We start from the raw sequence: 25578 nt of genomic DNA on the forward strand, positions 1-25578 counted from the left end.
GGACTTGAGGTAGATACATATAATTAATGAAAATGACATATTTATATGGTTAGCTTAATTATCTAACAAAAGAATGAAAATATGCACATTTTTTTCTTCAAAATTGAATTAGAAGTATCCAATTAAATTTTTTATAAATATTCTGACAAGTTTAAAGAGTTGACTGTGCATTGAGCCTAAAAATGATTATGCTCTTTTCAATTTGTTTTTCTAAACTAGCGTTTACCAATGGATTTTGTGATATTTGGAGGAGAAAAGTTTTAAAAGTTATTGAAAAATTATGAAATTTGAAGTTATGTTTAGACACAAGCATTTCACTTGGAAAAGAAACATAAATTTGTCGGGGGGTGAAAGAGAGATGATGAATTTCAAAAGCTAATAATTAATCTTTGATAGTTTGAATAACCATAGAATAAAAAATATTTAAAAATTTTATGATCTTGAATCAAAGATATACATAATGTATAAAATGTTATTTGATTTTATGATCTTAAATATGTCATGTGAGATCTAATTGTTGAAATTAGAAGAAAAAAAATCTAAACATATTAAAAATGGTAAGATATAAATTGGACAAAATATTTTTAAATTAACCTAGATGTTATTATATTATTCTTCTTATAATTCACATGGTCCTCACATATTACATCTCACTTTAGTTAATAGGAATCAAATTAAATAAGTCAATTCATAATATTAATATGTTTTCGTGAATTAAAAGATTTATCCATGAATTCAAACTCTTAACACAATACATACCAAAACGAGGACTCAAGAGTCAAGAGTCAAGGAAGGAGACCTTGAGTTGGTTATATATATATATATATATTTATTTATTTATTTTTTTAATTATTTTTTCTCTAGTTTTTTGAAGTAGATTAAGATTTAAGATTATATTTCGAGTTCATGATTTTACAATTGAGAACTCACGTATTTGATTATTGAGTTTGAATTTTAGCACATTGTGTTGCACTTTAAGCTAATAGTATTTTATTATCTCTATCTCAAAAAGATAATTATTTCGTAATTATATAAAAATAGAAATTAAATATCTATAAATAGTCTTAAAACTAGTTATTCCTCCTAATTTTTATATCATTTACTAGATAACTTTTGTCCGTGCGCGCACGGGCTTAATAGTATTTAAGTAATATTAACCACACTTCATGACTCAAGTGTGTTATTAGAAACTGTAACGGAAGTTGCAGTAACTATGAAAATATCTGACATGAGTATACATATGAAATGATGGATGTGTAAGCTCCACAAAGCTTCTTTCTCAACAATTATGATCACTGCGATTCTTGTATAACTGATATCTGTTGGACCTATAATAGCATTTAGATCTGCCATTCAACCATTAAATTTTTTCACTTCACTTTCGATTATTGAAACTCACAGATAAAAATAGATGAGAATGGATCAATTTATATGCTAAACTTGTCTATACACTTGCGCTTCAATTAGTCATAAAAAATCAAAAACAACTCCAATATATATTCATGACCAAACACAATTCAAAATTTCATATATCATTTTTCACTTTGAAAACAAAAACTATTTTTTTTTTCAAATTTCACAATGAAACATTACCAGATAGCCAATAACTTTCTAAACAATGTTGCTTTCACTAACTCCCTAGTATGAGCATGCTGAGGACTTATGGCCTTCTGTTCTCTGTTTGGAAGATCCTCTAATTTCTTTTTCGCCATATAAACTCCCGCAGCTAATGTCATTCTAAAAACTTCAGCATGTAAACTCTTGTCTTTGAAGTTTGTAATTTTCTAATTCATCCCACTTCCATTCTTGAGCTTGTCTTTGAATTTGCAGCTATATTAGCATGGTATTCCAGACTTGCACTAAATAAGGGCACATAAAAAAGAGATGTTCAGCATACTCATTATCCTTGATGTGTAGTGCACACTTCTCATCCTCCAAGCATCTTCATCTGGCTAACCTTCTCTTTGTAAACAACTTGCTATATAGGATAAGTTGGCCATTTAGGAGGGTATATTTTGTTGTAAATCAGCCTTGTCCAATTAACCTTCTGGTAAGCTCTTTTTAGCTGAAGAGTTTGCTGATAGTAAACTTATCTGATCTTAGTACATCCATTTCTCACCTACCAGCTTCCTCAAAATATTTGTGAACTTTGATGATAACAGATAAAAATATATGAAAATGGTCAATTTGTAGTCCAACGAAAAGAATCACTCTTTTCGCCTCCAAACAGTTCATTAATTTTGGCAAAACTATGATACTATACTTTGTCCCCAATTAAAATTATGAGTCGGATGAATTTCAACGATTAGCTAGTGATCCATCAAGACATTTGACTAAAAATTCAACATGCAACTCAAAAGACTGAACCATTCTAATCTACATATTCATCAGCTAACGAAACAATCAGGCATCAAAATTTAAAGATATTTGAAAGTGTTATCTGAGTTAAAAATACCATTTTTTATAATCTACAATATTTACCAACAAAAAAACTTAGGCTCCAATAATTTGAAGGAACAACTAATCAGAAAGGCAAAACAACAACCTGAGTAGAACAATCTGGGAAAGAGAATAACAATGTGCATTCTTTAGGAGCTTATTTCCATCCCTGAGTTCTTCTTTGCGGGAGATTCTAAAATAGAGCTCAGATTTTTCAATCTTTCCTGCTGAATCTCACTCGGGGACCTGTAAACACTATCTATTATACTGAAGTTTGGTTCATTTTTTTATTTGTGATGGATATGATCAAGCACATAATCCTACATCTTCAAATACACCATGTCATCAATACATTATGTCAGTACATATTTAAAATTTTACCAACAAATATAGAATAATATTAACCCTATCAATTGAAGGTTTAATGACATAATATGTTCACCATGAACTTGTGCAGTTAGAAATAAAATATTTAAATATTATTGCTCGTTGTTCTTATCGATGAATCGGTCATTTACTTCAAAGAATATGCAATTATTGTCTTGTGCGGGAAATTATATTACTTTTCTTTCCTTTTAAATTATCCAAAATTAATCATATTAGTCACTAATATGTTCTCCTTAAATAGTTTTGAGATTTGCAGTAAAAAAAATCTCGAGTGACTTTTACGCATGCCACATCATAAATTTATAAAGCTAAGATTAAATGGAACATGTGAATGAGGGTTAGAACTTAGAAGATTCACCACCAACCAAATGAGATATAGTGAATAAAGTTTTCAAGAATCAACTTCAATATCTTATGCTTGTCGATCCTTATTCACCAATGAAAATATTAAAATTCCTACATAAGAGATCAATTTATTTTAATAATTTTTAGCAAATCAAAATTAAAGACAATTTAAGCATAATAGATTTCAACTATCTAAAAAAACATACTACACTAAATGTGTTCCTTGAAACTTAACTTCATTTACCTCAGCATGGCTGATATCATTATATACTACTTGTAAGGCATTCTACAAATGGCTTCCGGACAATTGGGATAGAAACCACTCCATCCAATATAAATTATATTCAAAGTTAGTAAAACGAGGTCTGGTTCAATCAAGGTATAGATTAACGGAATGAAAGAGAATTAGTGTATTAAGCAAGTACGAAAAAGCAGAAAAAAGGACTTCAGACGTTGTTCTCAAGTCTAGTTAACGAAAGCCCCAAGTCACCAATAACATTGAGCAAAACTCTTTGTTGAAGCAACTCACTCCAAATGAACAAATTGTCAGTCATATCATCAAACAATTAGGGTGCATATTCCACTTCAATAGATTTAACTATTGGATAGTGATTTAACTTTCAACATTCAATTACTCCAGATTCAAACTTCATCAACCCATGGAACTGAATCTAAAATCAAAACTTTACAAATCTATTCGGACAAACGTAGAAATCAAAGAAAAATTGAAGCTCAAAAGAAAATCAACGAAAAATAGAGAGACAACAAGAATTACCTCAAAATTGCAGTAATACTTGGAGACGATTTGAATATGAAAAGCCAATACTTATGGGAGATGAAAAACTTCATAAAAATATAGTGCTTGGAGAATCGGGAAGTTTTCCAATTTTTCGTCTAGGAAACTCTGCAAGATGAAGAACCTATGGTGAATGAGAGAATGTGATGAAGTATCGATAGATGGACAACACAACAAAATGGTGGCCACACAACACGTGGAATAAGATGAAAGCAGGAAAACGAATTGTAATGACTAAAGTACCCTAGCTAATAAAAAATTACCATACAAGCAAACATGTTGATACCAAGGAGCTTTCCACTCTTCTAATATTGTAGAAAAAAGAAAAAATAAATAACATGTTTGACCAAAATTTTATTTAGACCATGATTCATTTTTTTTAATCAAAAAAGCAATTTTTTTGTTATGTATTAGAACTATTATTTTTGGCTAGTGAACTAGCTTTTTTAAGAGAATTGTTTTTTTACTCACAAACTTCAACTTGTTTGCAAATGAAACGTATGTTTACACATAACTTTAAATATTGTTATTTTGGTAAAGTTTTAATCAAATTTATATTCAAACGTTCATGGTTCGGTTTGGATCACTTATTGGCTAAAATCAAAATCAAATTAATTTAGTCGATTTTTAAATTCCTAAAATCAAACCAAACCAAATGAAAAAAATAACCGTCGGTTTAGTTGTTGTAAGTTTGGTTCAAATTTTTCGGTTTGGAAGTAATAAATTAAGTTTGTTGAGAATATATGCATCTTGATAGACACAAACACCTAATACTTGAACAATAGAAAGTTATTATGGATTTAATTAAGCAATACTAAATTTATTATTACACAAATAAAGTGATTCAATCGAGAGAAAGTGTGACTATCTAATGTGACGTAGGGTAGGTAAAGATTAAAGTAATAGATTTTGATAGACTTGGTCTTAGGATTTTAATAGTCAGGCTAACATTCAAGTGTCGGGCCTGAGAAAATGGTAAAGTTAATATTTAAGTTAAATAAAATTTAACAAAATATTTATATTTTATTTATGAATAATATATAAATAATTATAATATAAATATATATATATATATATATAAAATATTTCTCGGTCCGATTTGGTTGTTTTTGCGGTTTGTTTTTAGTAAAATCAAATTCAAACCAAATAGTACCGATTTTTAAAATTTAAAATCAAACCTAACCAAACCACACCAACTATCAATTTTTTTAATTGGTTTGGTTCGAATTGCGATTTGGTTTTCTAACCATAACCATGAACAACCCTACAAACAACTATGAAATCTTTTTCTTTTTAATTTTTGGAAGCTTTTTCCGACAAGTAATAAATTTTATTTTGAGAATAGTACGAATTGCATATGTTTTGTGTGGAATTCGATAATTTTTGACAAATTTTAATAGAGGGATAGAAGTTGTTAAGTTTTGAATACTTGAATGATTTTTTTGTTAAGAAACATAATTTATGGATGTAGTTTAAAGAGGAATTTTCACATATAGCTACTCAAAAATAGCTTAATTACTCTCCGTAGCTATAGTTTGATAAATACAATTCTTATCTACATGTCATAGGGAGAAGAAAGGAGAGCGAGACTGGAGAGAGAGGAGAGAGTCGAGCGAGAGAGGGCAAAGTGTGGGAGAGAGGTAAATTGTATATGTATATCAGTCAGATAATTGTATATTATACATATGTATTTGTATATATGGCAAGCGAGAGTGGGAGAGGGAGGAGAGAGGCGAGCGAGATTAGGAGAGGGAGGAAAGAGGCAGCGAGATTGAGAGAGGAAGGAGAGAGGCGAGCGAGAGAACCAAGAGAGTGGGAGAGAGGTGAATTGTATATGTATGTCAGTTAGATAATTGTATATTATACATATGCATTTGTATATATGGCAAGCGAGATTGGGAAAGGGAGGAGAGAAGCGAGCGAGATTGGGAGAAAAAGGAGAGATGAGAGTGAAAAAGGGCAGAGAGGTTACTTGTATATGTATATCTGTTAGATAATTGTATATAATATATATGTATTTGTATATTCTGGCGAATTATATATATACAAACGTGACTAATTATACAAACTCGAAGTTAGCCCACGTAATTAATGTATAATGCTAGTCGCGAGTGGTAATTATAGCAAACTACAACTATGATTTTTCTAGTTTAAATCTCATATATATATATATATGTGTGTGTGTGTGTGTGTGTGTGTTATTACCCTTATTTATAAGTGAACAAGAAAAAGACTATCACGGCATCAATCAATTGTACCAAAAGTAAAGTAAATTGTACTACAAATTTGGCCGATTTTGTTTCTTCACATTCTTTCTCAATCACGTGTATGAATTTAATTTCACCATCTCCCTTTTCCTTTTGACACGTATTACATCTTTGTCATTGTGAAAGACATTTGGTATCCACCCAAAACACAATTTCATCTTTTTTACTTCTCTCTTTTCTCTCACTATGTTATATGTTTTTCATGTAGAATTGATGTATTTCATCACTTCAAATCGGTTCTTCTTCAACATTGGTCGGATAGCTCTTCATCATTATCTTTGTACATATTTGATTTTTCCATTTTAATTAGTTGATTTTTTCGAAAAATTTATGGGTCTTTTATATTGAGAAAGATTGAATCAGGGTAATGTGCATAAACTTCCATAGCTTATTTTGTATTACTAATTTAGTACTTCTCTCATTGATTTGTATCCATAGTTTGCACATCATTTGTCATGCATGTCTCTTTATTATAGTTTAAAGTTTTTCAACTTTATATTTGTCAGGAGACATGGGATTGTGAAATAGCTATTGCAAATTACTGCAAGTGAGTGTTTCGATAATTCTTGCTCAAATTTTATTCAAAAATTTCTGAAAGTTGGACGCAACAAATTTATGTTGTAAGTCACTGTAACCCACATTGAGTGCTAGACCTAGCATTGCAGGGGAAATAGTTGCTTCTAAACTCATAAATCCCCATTTTGTTGTGTATTAAGGTTGAGGTCTCATGTTGGAGTAGAGATTGCACTGTTGAGTTTTCTTGCTTGAAGTTCTTTTGATTTATTTTCCTATCGTGGATATAGATAAGTAACTTTCAAGCTTCATATCGGAAAGTATTCGAACTAATAATAATAATTATTGTTCAACAAATATTCAATGGAACTTTGAGTGCACTGTCATTGTGTATTGCATCTAATGAAAATGAATAGAAAAATTATGATATTTATATGTAGTTAGCTTTTTGTGAAGAGGCATATCACAAATAGTCTAATGAGAAAGCATATGTTTACATTCATAGTTGCAAACAAGATCGACTTGGCCTGAGTCTTAAACGAACAATAAATTTTTTAACATAAAAACAAGCAAGTTCTAAAGATTGTTGTTTTATAATTTTAATATATATTGATATCTGCTTACATTTTACATTTCACCTTAGTAATTGATGCAAACAAGTATACATATAGGAAGTTTTTTTTTATTTAGATGGCCCAATAACTCTTACCTTTTCACTAATAACTTCTCTCGCACTATGTAGCTGTAATATTCAATTTTGTTTTGAACCATATTCCCTCCTAATGATGATGATATTTTAATAGGCTGAGTTGCTTTTAAAGTTGTTATGAATATGTTATGCATGATTTACAAATTGTGATTAGAATAGTTTCAGTTACAAGGACTGAAAAATGTTAAAGTTTCTCCCCATAATCATTGCTTCTTCCTTTTGAAATTAATCGTCATAGAAATATAATAACTACGTTTGCAATCTCTCCGTCCAAAGTTAATTCGAAATCTTAGTAAGTTCAAAATCTTAGAAAGTGAGGTAATTGTTATAATATTTAGTTTCATATTTTAGCCTGAGCTTTACATTTCAAGTCGGGACTCTTTCTATGCTTCTATCGTGTCACAGAATTTTCCAAGCAAGAAAACTTTTAACTTTTGGTGTTTTAACTTACTCCATGTAATGTTTTTTGTCTTCTCATTCGAGTCTGGCGTTGTACTTGTGCACAAAAATTATAGTTGTGATTATACCATCTGAATCTTCTTTTATTTCTGGCTGCTCCTTCATTTGCATGCTATTTGGAAAAGATCATGGTAAATTTTGAATGTGTGCTTGATCGAAATATATATCACCAATTATTTCACTATTACTGTTTCACTAGCCTTTGGTGAAGTGCAAGAATTTATTTGGGAGATTTATATTAATTTCAGAGTTTCCTTGATGTTATCTTTTTAATTATAAGCATCCTTCGATTTAATTTATTGTTCAAAGATTTGAATACATGTTCTCCTATGTAATTGAAAATTCAGGTTGATTACTCGAGCAAGTATTTGGCAGAAGAATAGTTTTAACATTTTGTTTCAGTATCTTGGTCATTATGCTACTATATTTTCTAGATTCTTCTTTCTTCTTTCAAAATGTTAGATTAGTTGACTGATAGTTCCATGTTTTTCCAAGATACTTCAGGATCCCCTTATGCACAACTCCAGCACAACACTGTGGCTGTTGAATTAAGATATGCCTATGATGAACTTGAAGATATGAGCAATCATGATTTGAGTATGTTATGTCTATTGAAGAAGGGTATAATGAGAATGTCGCATTCGGTGTTGAGGATTTGATGCACAACAACCTTGCAATGAAAAAGAGACGTATCATTCAAGGTTAATTTTCGTTTGTTGTTGGTCATTGCACTTCCTGATTTTTAAAGTATTTTTCCAGTTTCATATTAAGTGTTGCATATAGCAGTTGCTTGCACTACTGCAACATTGTCACGAGAGGGGTATTTTGCACCAAGATTTTATGGTATCTGCTTTGTTGATTGACAAATATAGGATGCTAAAAATCGTTGGTTCTAGGTTCGCAAATTCATTTAATTCTGAAAAAGACCATCATATGTCAAGTCAAGTTGTCACATTTTGGTAAAGAGCTTCAGAACTCCTACTAAGTGCTACAAATTATGAAATATATATTGATTTTTGGAGTGCAGACCGCCTCATGGCTGAAATGTTTGCAGGCAAAAAACACTCATCCATGAATTCGACTTACATTGTTGGGGAAGTTAGATGGACTATGACTGGAGTTCAAGTGCAGTAAAGGAAAAAACTGAGAAAATATTCATTAGTGAGTGGAACGCAATATATATTTTTATATTCATTTTTTGTATAAGGTTATATCATGTGTTTCAAGTATTTTGTTTACTTATAATTTAGGACTTTGTATACATCTTTTGATTGTAAATAATAACTTTCTTTACTTTTTGTGTATTTGATGTATACTTATTCGAAAGAGAGTTCATATATTTTTAAGAAGAGACTCAACTGGACCATGTGCCGTCGTATTTTTCATTGCTTAGGAGAAAACGAAATATTCTTATTATATTTCTAGGAAAAGCACAACTGATTGGTTGTGACCTTATAAGATGTTGTTCTTGATAATTTTGAGAAGACATAGGATATATTTGTATCTGGCGTAAAACACTTTCACATTGTCTTGCATTGTATGTGTCATGTCCCTTCTTAATTTGGAGGAAAGATGAGAATGTGTGGCATCTCTACTTGAACTATTTGCTATAAATAGTGGAACACTTCTCTTGATATGATATATGTAAAAAATGTATCGTGTTCTAATTTCCTATTTTTAATAATTGGGAGCATCTGAATGTTGAACTAATTTTTCAAACAACATTTTTTGTTATTTTGTAAATAGAAGGGGACATTTAACCATTTTGGATCATATTGAAGAAAATGTTCATGTGTTGTGACGAAGAATCACTGCTAAAATTAAATATTATTACTGATGAAAGAGTAGCAGCTCGGACAAGCTAATGTCCGCTGAAAATCGATAGATGTATGCGAGGAAAGAACTAAAACAAAACTAGCAACTCTATCGCAGAATTAAATTTCACTTATGAAAGAAAAATCATTTCTCATTCACCTTGGAAAACACTTCATCTTTTCCATTTGGATATACAGTTGGATTCTAATGTTCATTAATATGTGGAAATTTTGATTCAAAATCTTTGTTAATTTTTGGATTTCTGATTAATTTTTTACTTGCATGTTCGTAATGGAGTTTGAGATGCCTTGAATTGAATTTATGAGTTTCATGACTTTGGATATGGTAATCCCCGTTGTCCACCCCCCATCATTTTTTTATTTTTTTCTCGACTGATTTTATACCCATTAGTTCTGCTTTTGCAGGAGTTACTCAGTTGTTCTGTTATTCAAGTCAGATATGATCCATTTATCATGTTTCCATGGATTAATTTTTTAGCGTCTCTACATTTTGAGGTTGTGATTGCACAACTAATCAATTTTGGTTTATGTTTGATTATCAATGAAGAGTCAATTATTAGTAGATCAAAACCTAATTTTTTTTATGAAGTTATTAGCTCTATTGTAGGCATCAAGTAGATGCATAATAGTTAAAAAAGCTTAGTAGCAAAAGGTCAACTCTCATTTACATTGTTAATTAAGAGTCAGGGAGCTGACAAAGTTCAGAAATGAATCAGGGGAATCTAGAGGGGATAAATAAACCCAACTATACAAAAACATGAGGCAGTTAGCTTTTAAGGATTGGTAGGTAGTTGATATTCCATCAAAGCATCTTCTATTTCTTTCGTTCCAAATACTTCAAAAAATGGCTGCAAATATCATCTTCCAGATTCTCTTAATGGTGCTATCAACTTTCCAGCAACTCCAGCTTATCACAACATCCCTGATATTTTGAGGCATGACCCATGTGAGGCGAAAAAAAGTTAAAAACATACTCCACAAGTCTGTTGCTATTTGACATTGTAGAAATAGGTGGTTGTGTGTTTCTGCTTCCTTCAAAACCTAATTTATGCGTGTAGAAGGTGAATATCACTCTGTACTGCTGCTACTAAACTATGGTGCTGCTTTCATTTGGTAGTTTTGTTTTTATTTAAGAGATCAAACAATGTAGTGAATTTGATTGTCCAATTGAATCTTTATGTGGCCTTCTTCTGTAGTATGAGAATTGAAAGTGTAGTCAATGAGAAAGCTGGCAGATCAGCAGGACTACACGGTGGTATGTGCTAACACAAAAACAGACTCAAGATCGCATATTGGATTGCTGACACTTCTGCAACAATGGTTGCTGCTTCTATTTTATTTCGTGGAACTGATAATTCCTATTCCCATAGAGTTCTCAATAAATCCAAATAGGTACTAATCCCATCCTCATTGTCTAATATTTATTCCACTTGGCCAAACTCCTAAATGTATCCTTATAGTGTTTTCTTGGTTTGTGACTCAACTTTTCCAATTCGACAAAAGCCATAAAGCAATGTAACTAATGGGGAATGTCCATTCTATATTAATTTCTCAAATAGTCATTCATCTAATAGTTACTATCCCTTCAAAGGCTGAATTGCTAATTATGAAAGTCGGAGTCTCATGTTCTCTTTGTGAATAAATAGTTATCTGATGGACTTTTCATTGTTGAAAAGGTAATGGATGTGCCAGATATACAAGATGATAGCAGTTGAAGAAATTATTGACAGTAGCATATGTTGTCATCTGCTTTGAGTCCTAAGTGTTAGATATTCGCAGGTTAATCTTTTACTAGAGAAAGTTCAACTATTTCATTCTCAGATGTTCATCACCACATGTATTGCAAATATATTTAATTTTCCAACTCTTTTAAGTTTGTAAAAGTGAAGTGGGATCATATAAAATATCTTTATTTTGTATATGTTGCTATGATTCAATGACACTTATAACGTAATTAGTTCTATTTTCCTTTCAGTTTTCAGAAATCTTGTGAACGTTTGGCCCTCTTTCTTTAATTGATTTTGCAAATACATGTACTCATTATTGTTTTATCTCAATTTCTTAGGTGTAAGATTCTATCAAGAAGAATTCAATGACGATACAAAAAGACTTTGTGAGCGAAATTGATGTACTCATCCTGCAATGACTTTACATATAATTTAATGATACCTATGACATTGTTATTTTATGGCGTGCAACGGTTCTATCAACGCTCTATACAAACAGGTCATTGTTGGGCCCGTGCTCAGCACGGGCTTAAGCCCTCTAGTATATATATAAAAATAAAGAGAACCCTATGCTCGCCTACGTGGCGCCACCACAAATTATAATTCCCTTTTAATTTATTTATTTTCAAAACTACCCTTCCCTTTCATGAAAAATTGTGACTTTTATGAAGAGTTGTGACTTTAATAAAGAGTTGCGACTTTTATGAAAAATTGTGACTTTTATGAAGTGTTGCGACTTCAATGAAGAGTTGCGACTTTTATAAAAAGTTGGGACTGTAATAAAGAGTTGCGGCTTTTATGAAAAATTGTGACTTTTATGAAAGGTTGTGACCTTTTTGAAGGGTTGCAACTTTTCCAAATAGTTGTAACTTTTCCGATAAGGCACAATATACATTTGTTCACACTACCCTTTGTTGTCTATAAATAGAGAGATTTATTCTCATTTTAAAATAACAAAAAATCTGAACCTCTTCTTCTTCTTCTTCACAATTAAATATTTATGTACTTTGCTCATGTTGAGTGACTCATTGACACCATTGCTTATGTTACAGATCCTGATATGTATTTTTACAGTAATTAATTGATGCTTATTTTATTAAGGATAAATGATAAGATGTAATAATTTTCATTTTTCCTTTACATTATTAATGTTTGTTACTACGTAATCTTGTATGTAAGATAATATTGTATTTTAGTTTTAATAGTTGGAGATATAGTTTAAAAATGATTTTGAGCAACTTTCACATATAACAAACACAAAAATCATATTTGTATGCTATAACTATAATTTGCATAATTGCGCTTCATAACAAACATAAATATGTATATTTTGCTATACATATACAAAAAAAGCAGTTCTATATAATCTGTTTTGTAACACCCCATATCTGAAACAAACCAAAAATGTAGATTTTGAGAAGTTGCATGTGCAACCCACTATTGCCATCCATGAACCGTAGGTCAGACCACGGCCCGTGCTGGTGGTCCGTGGTTCACCACTACAACCCCTCCCTAGCTAAGCTCAGAAAAATTGGCCAAGTCCCGACTCACGGACAGGCCCACGGTTCGTAGATCAGACCACGGTTCGTAGATCAGACCACGGTCCGTGGTCTGTGTCCGTGGATCGAGACCTCCCTTACCCAGCCTTTGACACAAACTACGGTCGACCAGCACGGACCGTCATTCGATCCACGGTCCGTAGGTCTGACCGTAGATGAGGGTCAGCAACCAGTTAGTTGAAAATTGTTGATGGGTCAACTTTAGATAGTCATAACTCTTATCAAAAAAGGAATTGTGTGTCCCACAACCTATGGTGAGATAGATAATTTAATCCTCTTTCCAACGCCATCGAGTTTGCTAAATTACGACATCCGAGTAAAAAGTTATGCTCATTTTAGTGAAGCCCCGTCAGGCAGACTCGACCGACGGTTCCAATCGACGGACCGTCAGTCACTTCGACAACAGTTAATTCAGGGGTCTTTTGGTTTTTTCCTATTTCATTTAACCCCTTAGATACACCTTTTAAACCCTAAATCATGAGGTTTTATTCAGTTTAAGCCCATAAACATAACTAGAATTTACCTTAGTCAAAATCATTAATCAAAACTTAGAAAATTAGAAGCAAGAAAGGAGAAAAAAGTCAAGAACCCTAGTTCAAGAACGCAACAAGGTTCCTTCAGTTCCATCCCCAAAATCAAAAGTTTTCTCTGTGAAATTCGTCACCAGGTATGTGGAATTTCACTAGTGGGTTCCTTTCGCCCATTAGGTCCCTAGAATTCAGTCAGATTCTTGATTCGATGATTATGAACATAGCTAGGGTTTCTAGAATCTCAACAGATCATCATGAATTAGTTATTTGAATGTTCCAAATTAGATTATCATGTTATTGCTCAGTTTCTTACATAAATTTCAGAACCCTAGCTATGTATTTTGTTAGTTCTTGAATTACATATGCTAGGTCAGATATTTCAGTTATTCAGATATACATGCTCTAGTTTTATGCCACATTATCAGTATATTTCAGTATAAATCCTATTTTGAGTTATAAATCTTGAAAGCTTTTCTTTAAGACAATACTTGAGTTTTAAACTGAGTTTTTGAGAAAGTTAAGATGAGTTTTGACAAAGAACTTCTAAAACATGATTAGTATGACAATTGAGTAGGTCATCAATGTATGAACAGTATGGTATCTAGATATACCATCAATGTTTATGCAGTATGACTTCCCAAGTCATCAATGATCATGGTATAATATGATGTTGAATTGTTTTTAAAAAAATGGAGTTTTCAAGTATGAGTATCTACATGTCAGTATTTCAGTCATAATATATTCAGTTATACATGCCTCAGTTTATGAATGCATCATTGTCAGATTAACTGTTGCATTCTCAGTTTGCATGTTTAGTTTCGAGCTATCCAGTATTTACAGAAATTCAGTCATAACCAGTTAACTATTTAATTCATTGGGAGTAGCATAATACCGAGTTAAACTAGGGTTCAGCGTACTCATATAGTCCAGAACTACGAGCCACGTAGGTGTAAGTCCCCTCTGTGGGCAATATCAGTTTAGTGATCACGCCAGTTATGCCTCTATACCTTTGACCGAGTATATTGGGTCCTCTTGATGGGGCGTATACATCGGACTCCACATTTAGCTTATGTGGTTTTATTTCGGTTATTAGTAGCTCCCACAGTTCAGTCAGACTCTATTGCATTGACCATATTTCAGTACAGCCAGTATTTAGTCTTCGAATGTTATAAATTGGTCATTGCATTCAGTTAGCTCAGTATTCAGTATCTATATCATGTTCATATTATTTCATTGCTTTATTGCTTTGTTCAGTTATATGTTATTTCAGCTTTACTCTATCCTGCATGCTCAGTACCTTTCAAGTACTGACGCATACGTGCGCTACATCTTCTCGTGATGTAGGTTCAGGTTCTCAGTATCCAAATCACGTTTAGATCGGTTCCCGATCTCTAGTTCAGCAGCATTAGTGGTGAGTCTTCATTCTTCGAGGACTAGTGACATATTTATCTTTATCACTTTTAGTCTTTAGTTTCAGTTTTGCTAGACCTAGTTGGGGCATGTCCCAACATTTCTAGTTAGTTTCGAGGCTTATTTCGGACATAGTTAGATTCAGCTTAGTATTAAGTTAATATCTTCTTTGTATTAAACTCATCAGTTTTCATATATCTCAGTTATAGTAAATGGGTATTCCCCATCTCTTCAGTTTATTTATGATTTAGCTTCTGCATCAGTTTACTATCTTTAGTATGCTCATAATCATGCCAACAGGGTTAACTAGGGATCACTTGTGGTCCTAGGTCCCGTGTCCGCGTCTCGGGGGTAGCTCGGGGCGTGACATGTTTCTGTTTCGGTATACATATACAAAAAAATCAATTGTATAATCTGTGTTTGTATAAAGTGAGAAAGGCAAAAGAGAACTAGGTCGAGGAATATTTGTACTGTATAATTATAAGTGTATAAGACGAAAATATATGTATTTGCATGTGTATATACAATTTTCTCTCGCTTTATACAAACATAAATACAATTTATACATTTCTGTTTGTATAAGCGAGAGAGGCGAGGGAGAGAGTGGCGAGCGAGATCTGGGAGAGAAGGGAACAAAAATATATGTATATATACAATTTTCTGTCGCATTATACAAACACAAATGCATTTTATACATTTGCGTTTGTATAAAAGCGAGAGAGGCGAGGGAGAGAACGAGAGTGGCGAGCGAGATTCACCAGGAGAGAGGCGAAATAACAACAGTTTGCTATGGGGTACAATTAAATCAAACTATGTTTATAGCATTTAATTTGAATTAATAGTTTGTTATTATATACAATTTTTTGAATGTTTTTAGCTAAAAATTCGGAGGCCCAAAAAAAATTAGATTGAAAATATTTTTAGAGGGCATAAAAGGTTTATAAGCCATTTTGAAAGGAAATTTTTGACAATTTCTTGTTTGAATCTCCAAAAACCCTTAATTCCCTTTAATCATCAATATCAATATAGACGTCATCTTTAGGCGCATTGCAAAATTTTGATAGCTCTTGTAAAATTGGGAAGGTCGAAAACCCTAACAATTGAAGGTTCCACAGAGGAAGGAATGTCGAAGAAAGTGGTCACAAGGAGAGAGCTGTTGGACCGATGGAGGGGCATCGAAGAAGAAGACGAGGACGACGACATTGCATCTGTAGACCCTCTCAAGCGACATCGTTTCCGGCAGCTCAAAGAAGAATGGTCTTGCTCCCAATTTCATCAAAATTATATTTTCCCCATTTCTACGTGCGCCAGCCAAATTTAGTCCCTTTTACTTTCTATGCAGGTTTTCAGATGCATTCAACTACTTGATTTTTATGCCCCAAGAAAATCATATTTGGTGTGGTTCCTGGGACCTCATGGGACCTCTTCTGGAGACTTTCTATAATTATTTTAAGGATGATCGCACCGATTCTCCTCTAAAGCTCCTACTCGACAGAACATCTAGGGAAATGCGCCAGTGCACTCAATGTATATGCCAATACCATCAAGCCCAAGAGCTTTACAGTACAGAATATGACCCAACTTCCATTGGTCCTCTTCTTGAAGTCTTGCGCACTCTTGATGAAGAAAGAATCAGTCAACATCTTAAAGAGATTAATAACAGATTAAGATGTGGAGACTACGACATAGTGCATGGCAGTGGAGAAATAGTTGGCGTCATGTTTGAGGTGTTTCCATTCACACTTCTCCCTCCTTCCAATGCTTAGTGGTCCATCTCTGTGTCATTCCTTTATCCAGAAGTTGTAGCAGGAGAAGGATTGTATTCAGTTGATGCAGCATCCTTAATTTTAATTCTAATAAAGGGGCAAGTTTTTTGTCATCAGAAATAAAAAAGAAGAAGAAGGGCAAGTTTAGACTTTAGATTGCTCTCAAGTAGAAAAATGGCTGTAGAAAACTTTTGCATTAGCAGAGAATTGCAAGAAGCAAGAAGAGAATATATAAAGAGAGGGAAAGAGAGGGGAAAAAGAATAAAGTAAGAGGTGACTGAGTTTACTGCCGACCAAAATTCAGAGAAGAAGAGAGACACAGGGTAGAAGAAGCAGAGAAAGGGAGGGAGAAATCGCATACAAATATCAAATATATGTTCATTGTAAAACTGCTCATACTCAATGTTAAGTCATGAATTATCTTGGAGATTTAGTGATCTTCTTACCGTCAACCAGCTGACACCTGCCATCTAAAGTGCTGCACAAACTTTCCCCTTATGGATAGCACTTAAATATTCTAAGAACTACAGCAGGAGATTCCAAAACCTAATGAAATAGCTACAATCAGAAAATAATACAAAATGGACATAGAATACCTAAAACTTGAAGTCTTAGGTTTAAATTCTTGTCATTAAGCTAGTAGGGTATTAGGCTATGGAGGGAAAAGGATTTTCCATGTGATGGGAGATGTAAACTATCCCCCCAAAGTATCTGTACAAGTTGAGTGCCTGACAATGAGCAGGGAATATCTGTCTTGTTGCTAAAAAAGATGGATTGAGCTGTCTGGTAATCCAGCTCAATCATCTGTAAATGTGCATCAAACATTGCATCATCAGTATGGAAATACCACTGAAAATGACATGGCCAGCGCGGATGCACTCTGGTTACAGTGTGCACTTTTCAGGGGCTGCATTGTGAGTGGCATCTTGGGTTGACTTGATCAGCCATACAGGCTACAAACACTTGAAAATCAACCCTAACCCTGAACAATTTAATTAAGCATTGATAATGACCATGAGTATCCTGATTTATTAGTAGCAATTCAATTTTAGTTTACTTAACTGATTTGATGCTAATTCCATATGTTATTTTCTCATTTTATTCCGTTCCATCTTGATTTGTGATCATTTGTTATTTTTATTTATGTGATGATATAGAGCTCTCTTTTTTGAGTTGCAGGTTTTAATGTTCCCAATTTTGTTAGATGATTCTTATTTGGCAAGTGAATTTGAAACATTCATTGACACAATCGATAAAACTCATGAACTAACCTTGGGTGGACTCCAACAGTATCCGGTTTGACCTGCCTTTCTATGCTTTATGTTTCTACTTCATATTATGCTTCAACTGTCTTTTGTTACAGTCATGTTAATTTGATTTTTCCATTTTTATATAGGGAGTTTATGCGTTACTTTTCCATAAAGGTCGAAGAGCTCGTTCTATCGGTTTGCGACTGGCTGGACGCATGAGTAAATTGAGGTATTGTATCTATTAGCTTTGTGTGCGGCTATAATCAGTGGTTTGTAACTCTAGCCAGTTCAAGTATATGGCGGGGATAGCCTATTTTCTCTTCTTTCTTTTTGGTGCATCATAGGATTCATACATGTGTAGATGATTGGGTGTTATTACAGAAAATCATGTTTTCTTGTAAGGTTTTCTATTTTTTTTTGGTATACTTGTTGTATACGGGAAGGCTTTTGCCGTTTTATTAGTGAAATTTATTACTTCATAAAAAAACCATGTCGTCATTTTTCTCCTAGGTCTTTTTTGCTTCAATTGGTATGAAACTCATACTATCAGATGCGATTCCTTGGTTGTCAGTGCACCTGTTCTTCTTTTACTTTAGCCTGCTGTTTGTTATGCCTCCAACAATTTGTGTCAAATGTTTTTGGCGGTTAAGACTTAACATTGATTGTAACTTTTTTTGATGAAGACTTAAACAATGATTATAAATACTTTGCACCTGACTGGATAACTGTTTTGAATTGCTTTGCATAATCATCCCTTAGATGAAAGAAAAATCCCAGGTCAAAGAAAGCCACATAGATGTAGAAATAAATCTGTAGAACTCCTTCAGTGCTTAGAACTATAAATATCACCTTAAAACTTATCTTAACTGCTCGCTATTTTATTCTGCTAGAAATTATGCAAAGACTATTTCATTCCTTTTTTTTGGAGATTCATATAGCAGGATAGGTGTCTTCTTCCATCCAGAAAACCAATTTTGGTGGGATTGTTTCAACACTTAAGAGCCTGTTTGGATTGACTTTTAGTTTTTGACTCATAAGCCAAAATCCATAAGTTAAAAATTCAAACTTATGGCTTCTGGCTTATTTTTATCATTATTGCTTAAAACCAAGTGCTTATAAGCATTTTTTTACTTTACCCAAACACTCCAAAAGTGCTTTTGGCTTAAAAGAACTTTAAAAAGCCAATCCTAACAGTCTCTAAGAAGAGGATTGTTTCAGGGCTTTACTTCAAAAATATTTTGAAGGACAGCAAAGCTTGTAGTTATGTGGGATAGAAATTGACTGAACACATTACTAAACAACATAGACACCACCAATAATGGGAAGATTTTGCTTGGTGGGCTTTCCAGGAGAGAACACTAGATTTTATTTTTGAAAAGATAACATATTCCTTTGTGTATATACATATCAGAACAAAAAGTGCATTGGTAACCAAAATGGAGTGACTAAATGAGATTGCCAAAAAAGAGAAAGGCAAATAAATTACACAAAACAGCCTTGCTCACCCTACGGGGAATCTAATACATCTATGATTGCCTCAGGTTCATCTATGTATTCAGATTTACACCAAAAATTTGAAAGAAGAATACAATCATCTTAATTTGTTGTAAATTGCTACTTGTATTGTCTGAACACCTCGAGTTTCTCTCCTCCCTTATTGTCCACCAATTAGTTGATGTTACATTTTTCCATCAATCTTTGCTACTTTTGCAGTTTCCACCTTTGTTCTAGAATGCTACAACTCAAGGAGTTCTTCGTGGCATTGTCTAGAAACTCCAGGATTGATGAACAAATCTGTTAAGTGTCTTGTAATTCTGCTATGTAAAATCAGATGACTTATTGTTTCTTCCTCTTGCCTACACAACAAGTAGCATCTTGAACACAACTGTATCCCCCTCTTTCTAGGTTTATCATGAGTTAGTAACTTTACCTTTATAAAAAAAAAGATTATCACGAGTCAGCACAAGCTCTCTTGCAGCCAACCAGGAGGAGCAAGCCACCTTAACTTTTCAAATATGTTTTCATTGCCAAAATGTAATCTGGGATTCAACCTGATTCAAATCCTTATAAGCTGAACTAACTGTATAAATTCCACTTGAACAGTTTTGCCATCTCAGTGTATCCTCACCTCTTGCAGCCCCTTGCTTTACTCCAAAATTTTGAAGAATTATGTTATCCTTGGCACCTCCCAGAGTGTAATAACTTTCAAAAAAGGCTATCACCCTTGTGGGGACCAGAACTCCTTCAAAGCATGCCCCTTTTGAAGACTTAAATCATATAAATCATGGAATAACAACTTCAGTTTTCCATTACCCAACCAATTACCTCCCAAAATATGATTTTTCTGCCATCCTTGACTTTAAATCTCAATCTGACTTTGAGATTCAACCTTAAGTTTCTGATAGTTCTGTACTAACTAATTCCATAAATAGTGGGCACCCTTTTAGTCATCCAGAATCCTTCTTTGCTATACTTTGCTTTTATCACTGTGCTCCAGAATAGTTGCTCTTTTTTTTTTTTTTGATGAAGTAAGAAGAATGTCATTAACAAAGCATCAAGTAGATGCACAGATTACAAAAGAAAGAAATAGCAGCTCCCAAAAAGGCAAAAAAAAAGCTATCTAAACAGCTAACAACAGAGATCTATGGAGCTGATAAATTCCAGGAAAGAATCGGCACCAAGTACAGGAGAGAGATTAACCCAACCAAAAAGAGTAATCAAACATCTTGCTTTAAAGGTAGAGATGGGAGTTGGGGTGCCATCAAAACATCTTTTGTTCCTCTCCGTCCATAAGCACCACAAAATACAGGCTGGAACCAAAGACCAGATCTGCTTGATGGACTTCCCAACTTTCCAAGAACTTCAACACACAAAAGCCTCTCTCAATGATCTTGGCATGACCCAAGTGAGTTCAAACAGTGAGAAGAACATGTTCCATAGGCCTGTTGCAACTGTGCAATGAAGGAACAAGGGATTAATAGATTCTGAGTTGCACAAGCACATGTAGCATCTGTTGACTAGTTGCTCTTCTTTTGTGAACCTCCTAACAAATTCATTAGAAAAACACTTGTTTTGCTGCTATAAATTCCTGATTCCCAGACCCCTTTCTTTTTTTCTAATAGGCATATTTTTTTTGTTTGGTAAAGTAATTAAATGATATTTGAAAGCATCAAGAATGCAAAGTTACAAAAGCACAGTGTGCAAGAAAGCTGCTCCAAACAGAAAAATATGGAGTTAGCTTGGCAAAAACTTGTGAAACAGTCGAAGGGGAACCCTAATACTCTACTATTCTAGAGATATGGAACTAACAAAATCCAAAAGGTTATCCACACTGTTTACATTGGCAAAAAAGTGGCAGCTAAATAAAATAACTAGACATTGGCCTTTAAGAGTGCAGAAAGAGGTTGATATTCCATTAAAGCATCTATTGTTTCTCTCTTTCCATGTGCTCCAAAAAATGGCTGCTGGGATCATTCTCCAGATCTTTTTGATGGATTTGTCAACTCTCCACAATATCCAGCTGGCTTTAGCATCCTTCATATTGTAGGGCATTACCCATTGTAGGCCAAGTATAGAGTAGAAAAAATACCATAGGCTAACTGCTGCAGGGCAGTGCAAAAAAAGGTGATTAACACTCTCATTGGTTTGCTTGCACATGACACATCTGTTGATGAGGATTACACCTTTTTTCCTGAGGTTGTCTTGTGTTAGGCATGCTTCCTTCGGCGCTGTCCAGATTTTTCCGTTTTAAGTTAGTGGAAATCTCTCCTCTTTATTTTCCCGCTGTGAGAAATATATACGAAAAATATTATTGAATTGTGTATCTAAATAGTTACATTGAGACCCTATTTATAGACACTACATTGGAATCCTTTTCCAACTAGGATTCCTATTCTTATTCCTATTCCTATTCCTATTCTTATTTCTATTCTAAGTAGGAAATACTTATTTCTATTCTAACACTCCCCCTCAAGCTGGTGCATACAAATCATATGTACCTAGCTTGTTACAGATGTAATTAATACGAGGACATGTAAGGGACTTGGTGAAGATATCTGCAAGCTGATCATTTGACTTCACAAATTTCGTAACAATATCTCCCGAGAGTATCTTTTCTCTGACAAAGTGACAGTCAATCTCAATGTGCTTAGTCCTTTCATGAAACACTGGATTTGATGCGATATGAAGAGCCGCTTGATTATCACACACAAGTTCCATCTTATCAACTTTGCCAAATTTTAGTTCTCCCAGCAACTGTTTGATCCAAACTAGCTCACAAGTTGCTGTCGCCATTGCTCGATATTCTGATTCTGCACTAGATCGAGCAACCACATTCTGTTTCTTGCTCTTCCACGACACCAAATTACCTCCTACTAAAACACAATATCCGGATGTCGAACGTCTGTCAGAGGGTGATCCTGCCCAATCAGCGTCTGTATATCCAATGATATGCTCATGGCCTTGATCCTCAAAGAGTAGTCCTTTACCGGGAGCTGACTTTATATATCGCAGAATACGAACAACTGCTTCCCAATGACTATCACAAGGGGAAGTCATAAACTGACTTACAACACTCACAGGAAAAGAGATGTCAGGTCTAGTCACTGTGAGATAATTCAACTTTCCAACAAGTCGTCTATACCTTTCAGGATTACTAAGTGGCTCCCCCTGTCCTGGAAGAAGTTTAACATTCGGATCCATAGGAGTGTCAACAGGTCTACATCCCATCATCCCTGTCTCCTCAAGAATGTCTAAGGCATACTTGCGCTGAGAAATAACAATACCTGATCTAGACTGAGCAACCTCAATACCTAGAAAATACTTCAATCTGCCAAGGTCTTTAGTTTGGAAGTGCTTAAAGAGATGTTGCTTCAAATCGGTGATACCATCTTGATCATTACCGGTGATAACAATATCATCAACGTAAACAACCAAATAGATACATCGACTTGGTGCAGAATGCCGATAAAACACAGAGTGATCAACTCCACTACGAGTCATGCCAAACTCCTGAATTACTGTGCTGAACTTCCCGAACCAAGCTCGAGGAGACTGTTTTAGACCATAGAGTGACCTGCGCAATCGACATACAAGGCTACTAGACTCCCCCTGAGCAACAAAACCAGGTGGTTGCTCCATATAGACTTCTTCCTCAAGATCACCATGCAGAAAAGCATTCTTAATGTCCAACTGATGAAGAGGCCAATGACGAACGGCAGCCATAGATAGAAAAAGACGAACAGATGCAATTTTAGCCACAGGAGCGAAAGTGTCACTATAATCTAGCCCAAATATCTGAGTATACCCTTTGGCAACAAGGCGAGCCTTAAGTCGATCAACCTGACCGTCTGGACCAATTTTGACTGCATAAACCCAACGACAACCAACAGTAGATTTACCTGCAGGAAGGGAGACAAGCTCCCAAGTACCACTCTTATGTAAAGCAGACATCTCATCAACCATAGCCTGCCTCCATCCAGAATGAGAAAGTGCTTCACCTGTAGTCTTAGGAATGGAAATAGAGGACAAAGACGACACAAATGCATAATGGGGTGATGATAGACGATGATAACTTAAGAAGGTATAATGTGGGTTAGTATTTCGAGTGGATCGTATACCTTTTTGAAGTGCAAGCGGTTGGCTAGGAGGAGGCAAGTCCGCAGTAGGAGCAGGGTCTGGCGCATGACATGAATCATCTGGGACTAGGGTTGGACGTGGACGGCGATGATAAGTTAGTAGTGGTGGCACTACAACTGGAGATGTAGAAGTAACCGTAGATTCCACAAAGGTTGGCACAGGTAAAACCTGAGGTATGGGTAAGACCATAGAGACATCAGGATGATCAGAAGATGTATAGTAAGGCTGAGACTCAAAAAATGTAACATCAGCAGACATAAGGTATCGATGAAGATCATGTGAATAACAACGATACCCTTTTTGGACTCGAGAGTAACCAAGAAAGACACATTTGAGGGCACGAGGAGCTAATTTATCTTTTCCTGGGGCTAAGTTATGAACGAAGCATGTGCTCCCAAAGACACGAGGAGGGATAGGATAGAGATGTGACTGAGGAAACAGTATGGAATGGGGAACCTGATTCTGAATAGAAGAAGAGGGCATTCTATTTATCAAATAACAAGACGTAAGAACTGCATCTCCCCAAAAACGCAATGGAACATTGGATTCAAGGAGAAGAGTACGAGCGGTCTCAATAAGATGCCGATTTTTTCTTTCAGCTACACCATTTTGTTGAGGGGTGTATGGACAAGTAGTCTGGTGAATAATGCCTTGGTGAGTCATAAACTCCCGAAATTGGGAGGATAAGTATTCTAAGGCATTATCACTACGAAAAGTACGAATAGAAACACCAAACTGATTTTGTATTTCAGCAAAGAAACTTTTGAAAATAGAAAATAACTCAGAACGATCTTTCATTAAGAAAACCCAAGTACATTTTGAATAATCATCAATGAAACTAACAAAATAACGAAATCCTAAGGTGGAACTGACTCTACTAGGACCCCAAATATCAGAATGAACTAATGAAAAAATAGACTCTGAACGACCCTCAGTACTACGAGAAAACGTAGCACGAGTGTGTTTCCCAAGTTGACACGACTCACAATCTAATGTGGATAAACTAGACAAACTAGGCACCATCTTTTGCAGTTTGGATAGACTCGGATGTCCCAAACGTTTGTGAATTAAATCTGGGGAATCTGTAATGGAGCATGCTGCTAAGGAATTTGAAGAGGTAAGATAGTAAAGGCCTTGTGATTCATGTCCTGTTCCAATCATCTGTCCCGTACTGCGGTCCTGCATGAGAAAAAAATCATCGAAAAAAGTTATGCTACAATGTAGGGCTTTCGTCAAACGACTAACAGATGCTAGATTAAAAGGAGAACCAGGGACATAAAGAACAGAGTCTAGGGTGACAGAAGATAGGGGTTTGGCTTTTCCAACCCCTTTTGGTTTGGTTTGGATCCCATTGGCTAAAGTAATAGCTGGAAGAGATTGTGAATAAACAATATCGGATAAAAGTGATTTATTACCAGAGATATGATCAGAAGCCCCAGAGTCCATGACCCATGTTCCAAGAGTACTAGATTGCGACACACAAGCAAAAGAATTACCCGCAACAGAGACATCAGGTTGTGCAACCGAAACTACTTGTGGAGACGTTTGCTTATTTGCACGATACTGAAGGAACTCATCATATTCTGTCTGAGCAATATGAGCATTATTGGATGGTTGATTAGGTTGAGCACCATATGCTACTGGTGGAGATGTCTGTTTACTTGCGCGATTTCGAAGGAACTCATTATATTCCTTTAGAACAATAGGATCATAACTGGGTGGTGGACCATGCAAAATATAACATATATCACGAGTGTGTCCAGGCTTATGACAATGACTACACTTGGATCGAGGTTTCCCAAAACGCCCTCCTCCTCGCCGATTCTCCATAGATTGATATGTACGCTTTTCAAAGGTTTGAGATGCAAGAATAGATGAGTCAACAGTGGGTGATGAAACTACCTTGTGACTGGGAGGTGCCGCAAGACGAAGGAGACGAGAGAATAATT

General features: G+C 34.5%; 1 protein-coding gene across 1 annotated transcript in view; it reads left to right on the forward strand.

Annotated features, from left to right (window-relative positions):
• Window positions 1-10969: 10969 nt before the first annotated feature.
• Window positions 10970-25578, forward strand: part of LOC125820852 (uncharacterized) — a gene marked incomplete at its 3' end in the record, with an annotated part of 32650 nt that continues 18041 nt past the window's right edge. The window contains exons 1-5 of the mRNA XM_049500286.1: window positions 10970-11005; window positions 16019-16233; window positions 16319-16703; window positions 17922-18038; window positions 18139-18221. Of these exons, the coding sequence (XP_049356243.1) occupies window positions 10970-11005; window positions 16019-16233; window positions 16319-16703; window positions 17922-18038; window positions 18139-18221 (836 nt within the window). The remainder of the gene's footprint in view (window positions 11006-16018; window positions 16234-16318; window positions 16704-17921; window positions 18039-18138; window positions 18222-25578) is intronic.

Source organism: Solanum verrucosum, unplaced genomic scaffold (genome assembly GCF_900185275.1).
Source record: "Solanum verrucosum unplaced genomic scaffold, falcon-dt-bn FXZP01000117.1, whole genome shotgun sequence".
Classification (NCBI taxonomy): domain Eukaryota; kingdom Viridiplantae; phylum Streptophyta; class Magnoliopsida; order Solanales; family Solanaceae; genus Solanum; species Solanum verrucosum.